General features: G+C 38.6%; 1 protein-coding gene across 9 annotated transcripts in view; it reads right to left on the bottom strand.

Annotated features, from left to right (window-relative positions):
* HERC2 (HECT and RLD domain containing E3 ubiquitin protein ligase 2) overlaps positions 1–6,156 on the bottom strand; it is a 239,890-nt gene extending 233,734 nt beyond the window's left edge. For 6 of the 9 annotated variants that reach the window (XM_059180258.1, XM_059180255.1, XM_059180256.1 and 3 more), the window contains exons 1-2: positions 6,022–6,156; positions 5,298–5,400 (exon numbers count right to left, since the gene is read on the bottom strand). In XM_059180258.1, coding sequence (XP_059036241.1) covers positions 5,298–5,369 — 72 coding nt within the window. In that variant the 5' untranslated portion in view covers positions 5,370–5,400; positions 6,022–6,156. The other 3 variants (XM_059180250.1, XM_059180252.1, XM_059180251.1) reach the window with 3 other exon arrangements.
* Between the last annotated feature and the right edge of the window lie 8,330 nt (positions 6,157–14,486).

A 14,486-nucleotide genomic window follows, 5' to 3' on the forward strand; every position in this document is an offset into this window, starting at 1 on the left:
GGGAACAGGTGAAGGGGGATCTGCAGAGAAAGAGTGAACTCCAAAGATGGGCAGAGGGGACCCCTTCAGTCTTGGGCTAAATACTGATTTGGGCATGGGCTGAGAAAACTACCAAGGCTGGGAAAAGCAGCACTAGAAAGTAGAAGGCAGAATCCCCATGATTCCCAGTCTGAGAAAAACTTGTTTCCATCAACCAGAATGAAAAAGACCCCTATCACACCACTTGAAAGAGTCCTAAGAAAGTAGATAAATTAGTGCATGACTAGAAGTTTGTGCTAGATCAGCCTGAATAAACCTGAGGATCAAGCTTCGAAAAAATTAAATTGATCCCAACGAACTTACTTGAATCCCAAACAAAACTAATGTTCTTTAAAGAAATAAAGCAAAATCCAGCACAGAACAACGTAATATATACAATGTCCAACATTCAGTAAAAAATTACCTAGCATGCAAACACACCCCATGACCAAAGCAATCAAATGACAGAAGCAATCAAGAGAAATAAATCCAGATGTGATAGAGATGATGGAATTAGCAGACAAGAACATTAAAAGCTCATTATAGATACATCCAGATGCTCACAAATAGGAAACTATGAACCTGATAACAAGTGAAATGGAAGATATGAAAAGGATCCATATGGAACACCTAGAGATGAAAAATACAACTGAAGTGAAAACTTCAATGCACAGGATTAAGAGATTAGGTACTGCAAAACAGATATACTATGTACCATGTCTAAGCAGACAGCTATTATATGTTATCTCCCTTTTAAAATTCATTTATTCTAGGTTCCAAACATAACTGCAGGTGTAATGACCACCATCAGACTTCATGTTAATCTACAGTCATTCAGTCATCTAAAGATCCTTCTCTAGAATCCTTCTCTAGGAAGAGCTCATGGGAACAGTATTTATTAATTGATAAAGTTGTGTCCTTTTTACCTGAAAAGTCAGTTTTGCTAGAACATAACATCCTTGCCTCACATTTACTTTTCTTGGGAGTCATACATATGTTACCGAATTTTCTTCTCCAAAAAAGTCTTCTGATTAGATCTGATGGTAACCTCATTATCTTTCCCTTATAAATATTATTAGTCTTTTCTAAAAACCAAAAGTTAATTTTTTAAAGATTTTATTTATTTGACATACAGAGATCATAATAGGCAGAGAGGCAGGCAGAGAGAGAGAGGGAAGCAGACTCCCTGATGAGCAGAGCCCAATGCGGGGCTCATTCCCAGGATCCTGAGATCATGTCCTGAGCAGAAGGCAGAGGCTTAACCCACTGAGTCACCCAGGCGCCCCGCAAAAGTAAATTTTTTTAAAAAGACTAACAAAATGTATAAATCCTTGACAAGATTAATCCAAAATATAGAGAAAATACAAATAACCAAAATCATGAATAAAAATGTGAGCTATGCTACCTATCCTACAGATAAGAAAGTAATCAGAAGACGTCATTATGAATATTAAGTTACCTGTATTTATAAAATTCTTTAATTTCTACATCTCATCTGTCAACTGGAAAACCTGAGAATAGAATTTTCCAAGATGATCATGTTTATGTTCTTTAATCTACTGATATCCTAAGCATAAAGTAACAATATATACATTTAACAATTTTAATTTTAAAATTTAACTTTTATCTTTACTCATTGTAAAGTGATTAGAAGAGACAAATAAATGATTCGAATTATTAGTATACTCAACAACTCTGACGAACTGCAAGGGCATTTACACTCTGAACAAAACCATACTACGGGTGCCTGGGTGGCTCAGAAGGTTAAGCCTCTGCCTTCGGCTCAGGTCACAGTCTTGGGGTTTTGGGACTGAGCCCCACATCAGGCTCTCTGCTCCACAGGGAGACTGCCTCTCTGCCTACTTGTGATCTCTCTCTCCCTCTCTGTCAAATAAATAAATAAATCTTTAAAAAAAAAAAAATAGGTCACATACCATATGACATTCTCAAAATGGCAAAATTAAAGAGATGGAAAACAGATTAGTGACTGCCAGGGGTCAGAGATGATGGGAGAAGGATGGTGTGACCTATGGAGGGGCAAGAAGAAGGAAATCTTTGTGGTGTGATTACACAATTGGCACAGAACTCTGCACACACTCTATGTCAATTTCCTGATTTTGATATTGTACTGATAGTTACATAAGATGTAACCACTGGGAGAATCTGGATGAAGAGTATACAGTGACGTCTCTACTTTCTTTGCAACTTCATCTGAATCTATAAATTATTTCAAAATAAAAAGTTAAAAAAATTGCATCATACATATCTAATATCATGCTCTACTTCAAAGAATCCAAAAATAGAAACTGCAGGAGATTCATCTGAGTACAGATTATGCAAGAAAAAGAAAACACCATTCTTGGATCCATGCTCAAAGACACACCCTTAGACTTACATCAAAACTAGCAAATAAATGTGCATATATGATTTAAGAATTAAAAAGCTTTTAAGGTATCATATACCATTTTTTATAGGTTCTTTGATTAATTGACTTTTTGGTCCATTGAGAAGCAAGCAATCACATCAGACAGGACTTTTACTTTAAATATAAGAATGGTAATGGTAGTGATTATGTAGCTAACATCTCTTAGCTCTATTTTATTGCCTGTTCAAGAGAGTTGCAAAGGAAATGACAATTCAAGGTACTCCACACAACAATCAGAAAAGACTACTAAAAAAGTAAAAAGTATTATATGTAAAAACCACTTATATGACTGCCACACAACTGCCACTCCATTTAAGGCAGCTTGTTGCAACATTGTAGACCTGATACATCATAGATCTAAATATCTATCAACAAGAAAGCCTAGGATTAGTATTTGTGTTCTTTATAATATACACATATTAAAAGTTGTCACAGCCTCCAAAAATATTTCCTTTCTAAAGTCACTAAAACTTTCATAGGCATTTCTTTTTTTTTTTTTTCTTTATAGGCATTTCAAACAAAAATAGCCATAGAAAATAGTTTGCTAAATCCTGTGCCTAAGAAACACATTTCTAGGGGCGCCTGGGTGGCTCAGTGGTTAAGCCGCTGCCTTCGGCTCAGGTCATGATCTCGGGGTCCTGGGATCGAGTCCCGCATCGGGCTCTCTCTCTCAGCAGGGAGCCTGCTTCCTCCTCTCTCTCTCTGCCTACTTGTGATTTCTCTCTGTCAAATAAATAAATAAAATCTTTAAAAAAAAAAAAAAAAAACAAAGAAACACATTTCTACCCCACAAAATATAATTAAGGTGTCAATTCTGTTCCCAATACAAAAGCCCTACCTAAGGAATGGGACACATCCCACTCCAGTTGGGAGAGATATCCCCAATAGGGTAAGAGTAAAAGCTGTTAGTATAAGGCTTGCATCTGCAATGCGTACCTGCAAGAAGGATTCCAAATAGTGAAAATAAGTCTAAAGTCATTTGTTAGGGTAAAACAACATTTGTTCCTTGCATTTAATTAGCAATGCTGGAAAAATTATATAAAAACAAGGTCAGCGATCACTTTTTTCACATTAAATAGCTTCAATACCTACAATACATTTTCCCGCTGGGGTACACTCCAAAACCTAGGTCTTGGGGCATATGGGTGGCTCAGTGGGTTAAGCCACTGCCTTCGGCTCAGGTCATGATCTCAGGGTCCTGGGATCAAGTCCCACATCGGGCTCTCTGCTTAGCAGGGAGCCTGCTTCCCCTTCTCTCTCTCTGCCTGCCTTTCTGCCTACTTGTGATCTCTGTTAAATAAATAAATAAAATCTTCAAAAAAAAAAACCTAGGTCTTCTTCATGTATTCCTAAGATGAGCTTGGATGGCTTTTGACTAATATTTGAAATGTCTAAGAAGAGTTAAGTACTGTGATTACACTAAATAAATCAAAAGTAAAAGAGTAAGCACTCTAAGGCATAAGCGGTGTTTCTTTTTATTTATATCTGCCTAACTCATCATAGGCACTCAACTCAGTATTAAACTGGTTTTAGATCAAGATGCTAAAACTCCTATTAAGGAGTTGTTCAATTATGATTAGAAAGAAAAACTTCATTGGATAAAGTTCTTTACCTCAACAAGTTCTACAAAATACACAAACACTAATAAAAAAAAATTAAGTCTTGAGGTCAGTTTGCCGAATCTCAAGATTTCAGAAATAAGAAATTACTCATCTCACCTCCCCGCCGACCACGCTTTAAAAAAAAAAAAATGACAAAGGAAAACAAACAGTAACTGCTAAGTAAAAAGCAACGTGCAAACAAAAACCAAACAGTCACTACTATGCCAATTCTTGCCCCAATTCTTTGTGCTTTAATCTAACGTTTACCCCATTATTAATAACTATCCCAAAATCCACAACATAGTTCTAAGCACTTGGCTCTCACACCTACTAGGATGCAACACTTAAAAATAAATAAATAAATAAATAAATAAAGGTAACAATACTTCACTACAGGTATCTATGATCAAGTGCTTATAGAATATATGAGTCTTGATAAACTGTGATGCACTATGTAAGAGTGTATTGAAAAATGTAGATTACTTGAGAAATACTTAAAATGGTTAACCTTAGGAAAGAGAAAGAAAAGCCATATATACTATGAAATATTTCAGACATTTTTTTTTTTTTTTGCTGTCAATATGGAGTTACAAAAGTGGTTTTTCCAAACCATCTGCAAAGAAAACTAAGTTGGGGTAAAAAAAAAATTTTTTTTAAAGTCTATAGAAACATTACTGCTATTATTTACTTGATAATTTCTGGACAAGCTTACAATTACATTATTAAAACATTAGGCAGTCTAATGCCAACATTGTGTTTCCACACATTCTTTATGTGAAAAACTGAGCACTCCTCCTAATAAGACCAGTCACAAAAATAAAGATCTCAACTGCACTCTTGTCTCCCCAGAAAGACAAACACAGGGTCCCATGAAATGAGTTTCTTCAGGACATAATACATTACTACATGTTCCTTCCCTCATTAATTGAACATCTCAAAACTATCACTAAACAGTCAACAAGGTATGGTTAAGAATACTACAGACCTGTTAAAAATAATAATACGAAAAATGTTTGCATAACCAGATCTCAAGTTTCTTGCACTTACACATAACTGCAATTAAAATGTAACCACACACAATCTATAAAGACTGATACAATAAAGGTGCATTTTAAATTATAGGAAATAAACTTGCTTCCCTAATATGCAAGATACGATCTGCATCCCCTTATTTATCCTATACAAAACCTTAACCAGAAATTTAAATATGGAGGCAGGAACACACCAAGGAAAAAAGCATGTCAAAACCCCACCTGTATATCTGTTTTCAACCATTTGGAGTCAAGTCGAGTCTGGGCAGCCAAACAGAAAGAATCAGAGGGCATCTTTCCTCCAGTTCCCTCCCAGTTGTCAGTCCTGCAAGTAAAACATAAAGGTTGGAAGACCTAAAGCTTTTCAAAATTGTACAAAGACCGTCCCGCAAGGTTTAATGCGGCAAAAAGAACAGAAAGATGGGAGAGGAGAACAGGTGGGGGAGGGGAGGAGAAAGGAAGAGAAAGATGGAGAGAGACAAGGAGAAGGATGGAAGAAAAAGCCTATTTCCTATACAAGTAAGAGCCGCACACGGGATTCGCTGGTTTCTGTACTACGTCGGCGAGACCTTGAGAATAGACGGTCACCGGAGACCAAATCACAATGTCATCCCCTTCCCTTAAATCCAAAAGGTAAACACACAGACGAGAGAGGAAGCCCACATTTCAACGACAAATGACAGTAGCATGCATCTGCCGCTTTATCCCATACCAGTAAGTGGTGCGTGAAACAAATTAATCAAAAGACACGTCGGTGGAAAAATCCAAAACAATAATCACTTTGAAAATGGAAAGACAGCCCCAGACGCGCGCCACGGGCAGTCCGCGCAGGCCCAGGTCGGGCGGCCGCGCCAACGCCCGCGGCGCCCCAGCTCGACCGTACCCTGGGTTCCGACCCGCACCGCCCTAGCGGCTGGCCGCCCTCGCCGCCCCCGAGGACGAGGACCTGAAGCGCAAAGGCCCCACCGCCTCTTTTCGGCAGCGCGCGGACGGAGCCTCCAAGCCGCCACTGGCTCCGCCGGCGCTGGTGATCCCGGTATCTCTCGCGACCCGAGGGGCGGACCAACTCCGGACTACCGCCCCCGCAGGCCAGCAAATCACAGCGAGGTCGTTGCGTTGGACCAGCCAATGAGAAAGAGGAGCCCTCTCGCCCTTCCTCCCTACTCCCCTGTTTCCTTCAATCCCGCTCATCTTCCTCCTTGGGGTTCATTCCTTGCGGTCATGGCCAACCGCAGGCGCCGGGGGGCGGGATTTCCGCCGTACGCAGGGACGACTGTCCTGGGTTCCGCACGGCGCTCGCGAAAAATCCGAGGGCGCGGTAGAACGTGAGCTGACTGAGGAGCTTCAGCCTGGAGGGGCGAGGGTGTGTGCCATGGACGCACGGACCGGGCAGAAGAGACCCGAGGCTGGCTCCAGTCGGCTAGAGCCTCCTCCTGTCTGTCTGTCCCACTGAAAGCCGCTAAAATCCTAGGCTGAATTCATGGAATGGCTGGTAACAGGGGACTTGGAGAAGAAAATCAGCGTTTTTTGCACTTACACAGAACTGCAGTTATACACCATAATACCACCATAATACAAATCTTAAGAAATTTCAAACAATTGAAGTCATACTTATGTACTCTGACCATAATGGAATTAAACTACAAATCAGTAAAAGATAACGGGGCGCTTGGGTGGCTCAGTGGATTGACTCAGGTGTTGAACGCAGGATATTGAGTTCAAGCCCCGCATTGGGCTCCACACTCAAAAATAAAAATAAAAAATTAACAGGACTATCTCCAAACACTTGGAAATTAAGCAATACACTTTGGGTAATCCACAGGTCAAAGAAGAAATCTCAAAGGAAGTAGAACTATTTTAACAGAACAAAAGTAAAAAGATAACGACTTATGGGATGCAATTAAAACAGTGATAAACATTAACATTATAACATTAACTGCTTTTCTTTGAAAAGAAAGGTCTAAAATCAAGGATCTAATCTTCCATTTCAAGAAACTAGAAAAATAAAAGTAACAGTACATCCAAAGCAAGAAGAGGGAGAAAATGAGACAGGAACAGAAATCAAGGAAAATGGAAAAACAGCAGAGAAAATCGTTAAAACTAAACGCTAGTACTTTGAAAAGATAAAAGGCAGAGGACACCTGGGTGGCTCAGTGGTTACACATCGCACTATTGATATTGGCTCAAGTCAAGATCTCAGGGTCCAGAGATAGAACCCCCCACATCAGGCTCACCGCTCAGCAGAGTCAGTTTGGGATTATCTCCTTCTCCCCCTTTCTCTGTGCCTCCCCGAGCTCTCTCTCTCTAAAATGAATAAATCCTTTAAAATAAAAAATAAAAATAAAAAAGAGACAAAAGATATCTGATAAGGCTGCCAAAGAGAGAGAGAGAGAGAGAGAGAGAAAGCATACAGGTTACCAATATCAGGAATATCAGAGAAGATATCACTAAAGACCCCCACAGGATTAAAAAAGAGGGTAAGGGAGGGGCATCTGGCTGACTAGGTCAGAAGAGGTGTGATTCTTGACTTCAGGGTTGTAAATATCATTCCTCCGCTGGGTGCAGACATTACTTAAAAACAAAATCATCAAAAGGAGAGTAAGAGAATACTAGGAAAATTCTACACATACAAATTTGATTATTTATATGAAATGTACTAATTACACAGAAGTCGTACACTACCAAAATGAAAAAGATAACCTGAACAGTACTATACCCACTTTAAAATTTGAATTCACAATTAAAAACTTTCCAAAAAAAGAAATCTCCAGGCCCAGATAGTTTCCATGGTGGATTCTGGTTCTACCAAATATTTAATAAAGAAAAAGCATCAATTCTATATAAACTTTCCCAAAAAATTGAAGAGAAGTAAAAACTTCCATTATATAACCACAGCATTACCCTGATAACAAAACCAGAAAAAGACATTGCAAGAAAACTTAGAACCAGTACCTTTCATGAACGTTATATATAAAATTTCTTAGCCAAGTTTTTGCAAATGGGTTCCAGCAACATTAGAAAGGATAATACATCATAACTGGGGTTTATCACAAGAGTTCAAGATTGGTTTAACATTCAAAGCTAAGTGTAATTCATCATGATATCATCTCAATAGATGAAGAAAATGCTTTTGGCAAAAATCAACATCTCGTAAAAACTCTGCACAAACTAATAAGAGAAGGAAACTCCTCAACCTGCTAATGAACATCTATGAAAACCTACGTCCAAGTCAAAACAGTCTTGAAAAAGAACAAAGTTGGAGGACTCACATTTTCTGATAATAAAATTTACTACAAAACTATGGTAAACAAATTAGTGTGGTACTTCCATGAGGATAGATATGTAGATCAACGGAATAAAACCCAGAACCCAGAAATCAACACTCATATATATGATCAATTGATTTTTCTGGTTCTTTGTTTTGTTTTTGTTGTCATTGTTGTTTTAATTAACATATAATGTATTATTTTTTTCAGGGGTATCAGTCTGTGAATCCTCAGTCCTACACAATTCACAGCACTCACCATAGTAGTCAATTGATTTCTTTCAAGGGTGTCAAGACCATACAATTGTGGAAGAGTAGTCTTTTCAAAAAATGGTACTTGGAAAGCTGGATTTTCACATGCAAAAGAATGAAGGTGGATGCTTACCTTTCACCATATATAAAAATTAATTCAAAATGGATCAAACTTAAATGTAAGACCTACAAGTATAAAACTTTTAGAAGAATACATGGAGAGCAGTTTTATGACATTGGATTTGGCAATGATTTTGTACATATGGCACCAAAAGCACTGGCAACAACAACCCAAAAAGGATGAGTATATTTAAAGATTTGTATATTACTAATCTTATTTCTTATCCCTACTTTTATCTTTATCTTTAGGTCCCTATTTCTCATCTATTCCTTAACCCCCACCCCAGAACCCTGTGGAATTTACAGACATATTCTTTTTTTTAATTTTTTTATTTAAATTCAATTAGCCCCCAAAAAATAAATAAATAAATTCAATTAACCATCATATAGTACGTGATTAGTTTTAAATGTAGTGTTCAATAATTTATCAGTTCTGTATAACACCCAGTGCTCATCACATCATGTGCCCTCCTTAATGCGCATCACCCAATTACCCCATCCCTTCCCATTTAGTTTTCCTTCCCTTCCCTTGTGATCCTCTGTGCTGTTTCTTATATTACACATATTAGCGAAACCATATGGTAATTGTCTTTCTCAGTTTGACTTATTGCATTGCACATAATAACCTCCCATTCCATCTGTGTCAATGTAAATGGTAAGTATTCATCCTTCCTTATGGCTGAGTAATATTCCATTGTATATAGCACATCTTCTTTATCGATTCATCTGTTGGTGGACATTTGGACTCTTTCCATAGTTTGGCTATTGTGGACATTACTGCTATGAACATTGGGGTGCAAGTTCACTACAGTTGTATCTTTGGTGTAAATACCTAGTACTGCAATTGCTTGGTCATAAGGTAGCTCTATTTTTAACTTTTTGAAGAATCTCAAAACTGTTTTCCAGAGTGGCTGTACCAGCTTGCATTCCCACCAACTGTGTAAGGGGGTTCCCTTTTCTCCCCATCCTCACCAACATTTGTTGTTTTCTGTCTTGTTAATTTTAGCCATTCTGACTTGTCTGAGATGTTATCTCATTATGGTTTTGATTTGTATTTCCCTGATGCCAAGGGAAGGGGAGCATTTTTTCATGTGTCTGTTGGCCATTTGCACGTCTTTGGAGAAATGTCTGTTCATGTCTTCTGCCCATTTCTTGACTGGATTCTTTGTTTTTTGGGTGTTGAGTTTGATAAGTTCTTTTTTTTTTTTTTAAGATTTTATTTATTCATTTGACAGACAGAGATCACAAGTATACAGAGAGGCAGGCAGAGAGAGAGGAGGAAGCAGGGTCCCTGCTGAGCAGAGAGCCTGACGCGGGGCTCGATCTCAGGACCCTGAGATCATGACCTGAGCCGAAAGCAGAGGCTTTAACCCACTGAGCCACCCAGGCACCCCGAGTTTGATAAGTTCTTTAATAGATCTTGGATACTAGCTTTTTATCTGATATATCACTTGCAAATATCTTCTCCCATCTGGTAAGTTGCTTTTTAGTTTTGTTGACTGTTTACATGCATGTTTTTATCATGTTACTGTTCTAAGATGTATAGTCTTCTGTGTAAAGCAGTGGCTTTTTGTTCTTCCACATGCATACATCTTAGGGCTTAAGTGGATCCCTACCACTTTTAGACCATTATTCCATCTGCTTCACTTAAAACAAAACAACTTCTTTGAAACACTTGATATCAGATTATATCACTCTCAGATCCTGATTGCAATAAAACATGCTACTATCCATCAGTTTCCATGTTCACTGAAGATTCGCACTCCACTCATGACCTTTATATCACTGCTACCACTGGCCCATTCTCAGGGCCTTTCCTAACACAGGTGTCACTCGCTCAGTGTCCCTGCCTCTCTGTTCCTCGTGGCCTTACTTTTAAACCTCCTGCTTCCTGCTCCACCTGCACCATTCACCACCCTGATCTGTTCCATTCATGAAATCACCTTGAAGATCACAATTGTGAGCCTCTGACTCTTAAATCACTGCATCTTATCTTTCTAGTTCAATTCTTCTAGTAACTATGCAAACAAACTTCAACCCTTCTAGAAGTCTGGCCCACAACCTCACTTTCCTTTTTTGCCAAGTTAGATTTTACAGCCCAGCATATGCCCATAATCTCTAATGACTTATTCCTCTTTCTCTCCACCCTGGCAAACAGCATCCATTCCACTCACTTAGTATGTGGCTGAACTCCTGAGACACACATCTGCGTATCTGCTCCATGGACTCTTCCCTTCCCCTTGTGCTGCACAGCCATCTGGTACCAAGGATACAACAGGCCTAAGAAAGAAAAGTCAGCCAGCTGGGGTGGCAACAAAGTGGGAAAATGGAAGAAGGCCCTGGAAATCATACATGCACTATTGGCCCAATCTTAGGTCCATCCACCCCAAGACTTACTGAGGTTAGAAGTAGATAACAAGCGGATATTATCACAGCCAGGAACACCCTAACTGATGAAACAGTTCTCACCATTAAAATTGCCACAATAACTCTGCAGTTTCCGCCTTCCCTTCTGTTACTGTGAATAAATCTTCCTATATCTTATGGATAGACAATCTCCCTACTAGTGCTCTGGGTCCACCCCTTCACCTATCAAGGATGCCACTCAGGTATTAGACTCTGCCTTGCCTCCCTCCACCCTTCCATGAGCATTTCCTTCTCTGCTGCATTGGTTCTATCAACTTACAAATATGCCTAAGATACTAATTTTAAAGACCTTCCTTTGAACTCCATGTATCTTTCCAGAAGCCATCCTACGTCTCTGATTTTTTTAACAGAAAAATTCCTTTTCAAATGGTCTCACTTTCTACTTCTACTTCACCTCACTCTTACTTAAAGCACAACAGTCAGGCTTTGTTCCTATCACTTCACTTGAATTCTCTTATTGAGGTTAATAATGACCATCAGTTGGCCAAATTTCATGTCAGCTATCAGTCTTCACCATATGTATGCTCCCAGTAGTATGTTCATGGTTGCTCACAACTTCATAAATGAAACATTTTCTTCACATTTTCCATATTCCTCCTATGTGATGGAAATCCCTCATCAGGTTGTTTATTTTCCTGATCTTGCTCTGTTGGAATGACCCAAGTTTATTCCTCAGCTCTCTTCTTTATCAACACTCCCCAGGTAATGTCATGTAATCTCATGACTTTCAGTATACTAATAACTCCCAAGTTTGACATCTTTCATTAAATCCAGATGCACTGATGCCATTATTTTCTTTATTTTACTAAAAGATGTCAAATAAAATGTCATAACTATGTCACAACTGCCACTTGTCTGACAGCCCATGATAATGGGATGTACCCTGATTTCAGAGATAATAATATACAGAAAATGTGTACCTCAAAATTGAAGACATAAGATATATAGCTCTCCAATTCTAAATTCCATAGTCCTACATCCAGTGACCCACTTGGAAGAATAATATGTATCTCAAAATTTAATAAATCCAAAGCCAAATGTAGAATCTCCCCTCTACATTGCCTATTCCTCTCAGTAAAGAGACACCATTCACCCAGTTACTCAGGACAAAAATTTTGTAATCATCCTTGACTCCTTTCTTTCTTTCACATCCAAGATCCAATCCAACAATAAACCTTATGGCTCTATCTTGAATTAGACCACTTCCCGTCACCTCTACAATAATGTGAACCAAAACACCTTCATCCTTCAACTGGACCTATGCAAGAGCCTTCTAACTGCAACCCCTGTTTCCATAACTGTGCTCTATCCTCCATTATCCACCCAGAAACCAATAGGATACTTTTCAGATGTTTCAGATTATCTCTCTTACTGACCAATACCCTTCACTGACTTCTCATAATACTTTAAATTATATACAGGGTGAGGCCTTACATGATCTACTTCTGGCTCCTTCTCTGTTCTTACCTCCGCTTTTCTCTTCACCCAATTCACTTTAAATACATTGGTCTTCTTCCTACTTCTCCAACATGCCAAACATGCTTCTGTCTCAGGACCTTTGCATTGTTATTCTCTCTACCTGGAATTATCTTTCCTTAGAAATTTGTCTGGCTGTCATCTGTTTGTACATGGCTCAAAGGCCCACTACTATCTGCCTGACCCCATACCTCAACTCCTGATTCCCAGGAGAATCTCTTTGGCTATTCCAGAGCTATTCTCTCTCTCTTGAGGAAAGTGTCCTTCCTTGGGTCAGTCACCAGAGCCAGGAAGAAAGTCGTATGGTGCAAAATTCCTACTTGGACCCAGTCCTTCAGCATAAGCTATAGGTTTGATGCATTTTCAAATAAAATGTGTGAGCTGGGTACGCACTTATAACGTACCTGTTCAAATTTATTTCTCTCTCTTAATAAAGTCTAAGGCAAAGCCAGAACTTATTGATTGCATTTGTAGTGATAAGAGGAAAATCCTTGCAATCAGACTGCCTGTGTCAAATCTTGTTTCTATACTTAGTAGCTATGTGAGTTTTTGCAAGTTATTTAGCCTCCTTCTAAAATGAGGACAATAAATTAATTTATCTCATAGAGCTACTTCAGAAATTGAAGCAACTGATGCCTAACAACATCTTAATACATGTTATCATCATTGTCATCATCATCATCACCATCAACATTATCAGCATCATTTTCCTTGGCCTCATCCTAATTTCAGTTATACTTAGGGTTATCCAGACCCCAAGGAGACCCCAAACTCCAAGACTGACCCTAAGGGAAAGATAAGAGAAAAGAATATATTTTCATCCCACTATCCCCCCCGCAAAAGATTCCTCCATAAGTTGTAGAGTCACAAAGACCTGGACTTGAATTCTGAGCTTGATATTTTCTATGCGACCTTGTGGAAATCTTTTAACTTCATTTTCTTTGTTTATGGTACAGGGATATCACTACTTACCTATTGGAATGTTCAGCCAGTTGGAAACAATGTATGGTAAGGTGGCAGGCAAAAAGTAACTTGTTCAATAACCAGTAGTAGTACCAACAATAGTTCTACTTCCTTTCCAGGCACATGGGAAGATTGTATTTCCCCTTGAAGTGAGGTAGTATCAGTGGTTGTGTCTAGAAGTGATGTGTGTTGTTTCCAGGCTGGAACAGTAAGTTGCTAATGTGAAACCTTCTAGAATCATGGGAGCAGGTGTTGAATTTGAGCCTCCATCAACCTGAGTCCCTCAGTGTTTGTGAGTGTCTCACCACCAACCCATGTTTGACATAAAGTCTGACCAAGAACAAAACTTTATTTTTAGTCCCTGAATTTAACAATTTGTCACTGCAACATATCCCTACCTATTCTGATGATATGCTTTCAGAACAAGTCAGATAATAAATATAGACATAGTGACATACTTAAGAAATCATTCACTCTTTGGTAAATTCTAATAACATTGACTCGGGCAATGCCTGCTAAACCATTAGGTAAATGGTTAATAAGGAACTGGGCATTCCTACAGCAACACCACCCAAATGGTTTCCTTGTCATAAGGGGAAAGCCTTAATGGTCCTGACTGACATCATCCTAATTCAGTGGCCACTCTTAGCATCACATATGAAGAGTCAACTATATATTTTGAGTCTTCTGACACAATATTTAATGCACAATATTACCATGATACATACTAATTTTTTAAAAAGTGTTTTCATTAACCCAAATCTTTAGGCTCTTATAAATTTGAGTAATTAGAAACACGGGAAGCAGAGGTATATGCTAAAGTCAATAAAAGAAAAGAACATGACCTAGTCTCATCTACGAGTCAATGGTGTGAATAAAAGTTCTCAGATAAAAAGAAAATTAAGAGC

This window comes from Mustela lutreola, chromosome 7, assembly GCF_030435805.1.
Source record: "Mustela lutreola isolate mMusLut2 chromosome 7, mMusLut2.pri, whole genome shotgun sequence".
Taxonomy (NCBI): domain Eukaryota; kingdom Metazoa; phylum Chordata; class Mammalia; order Carnivora; family Mustelidae; genus Mustela; species Mustela lutreola.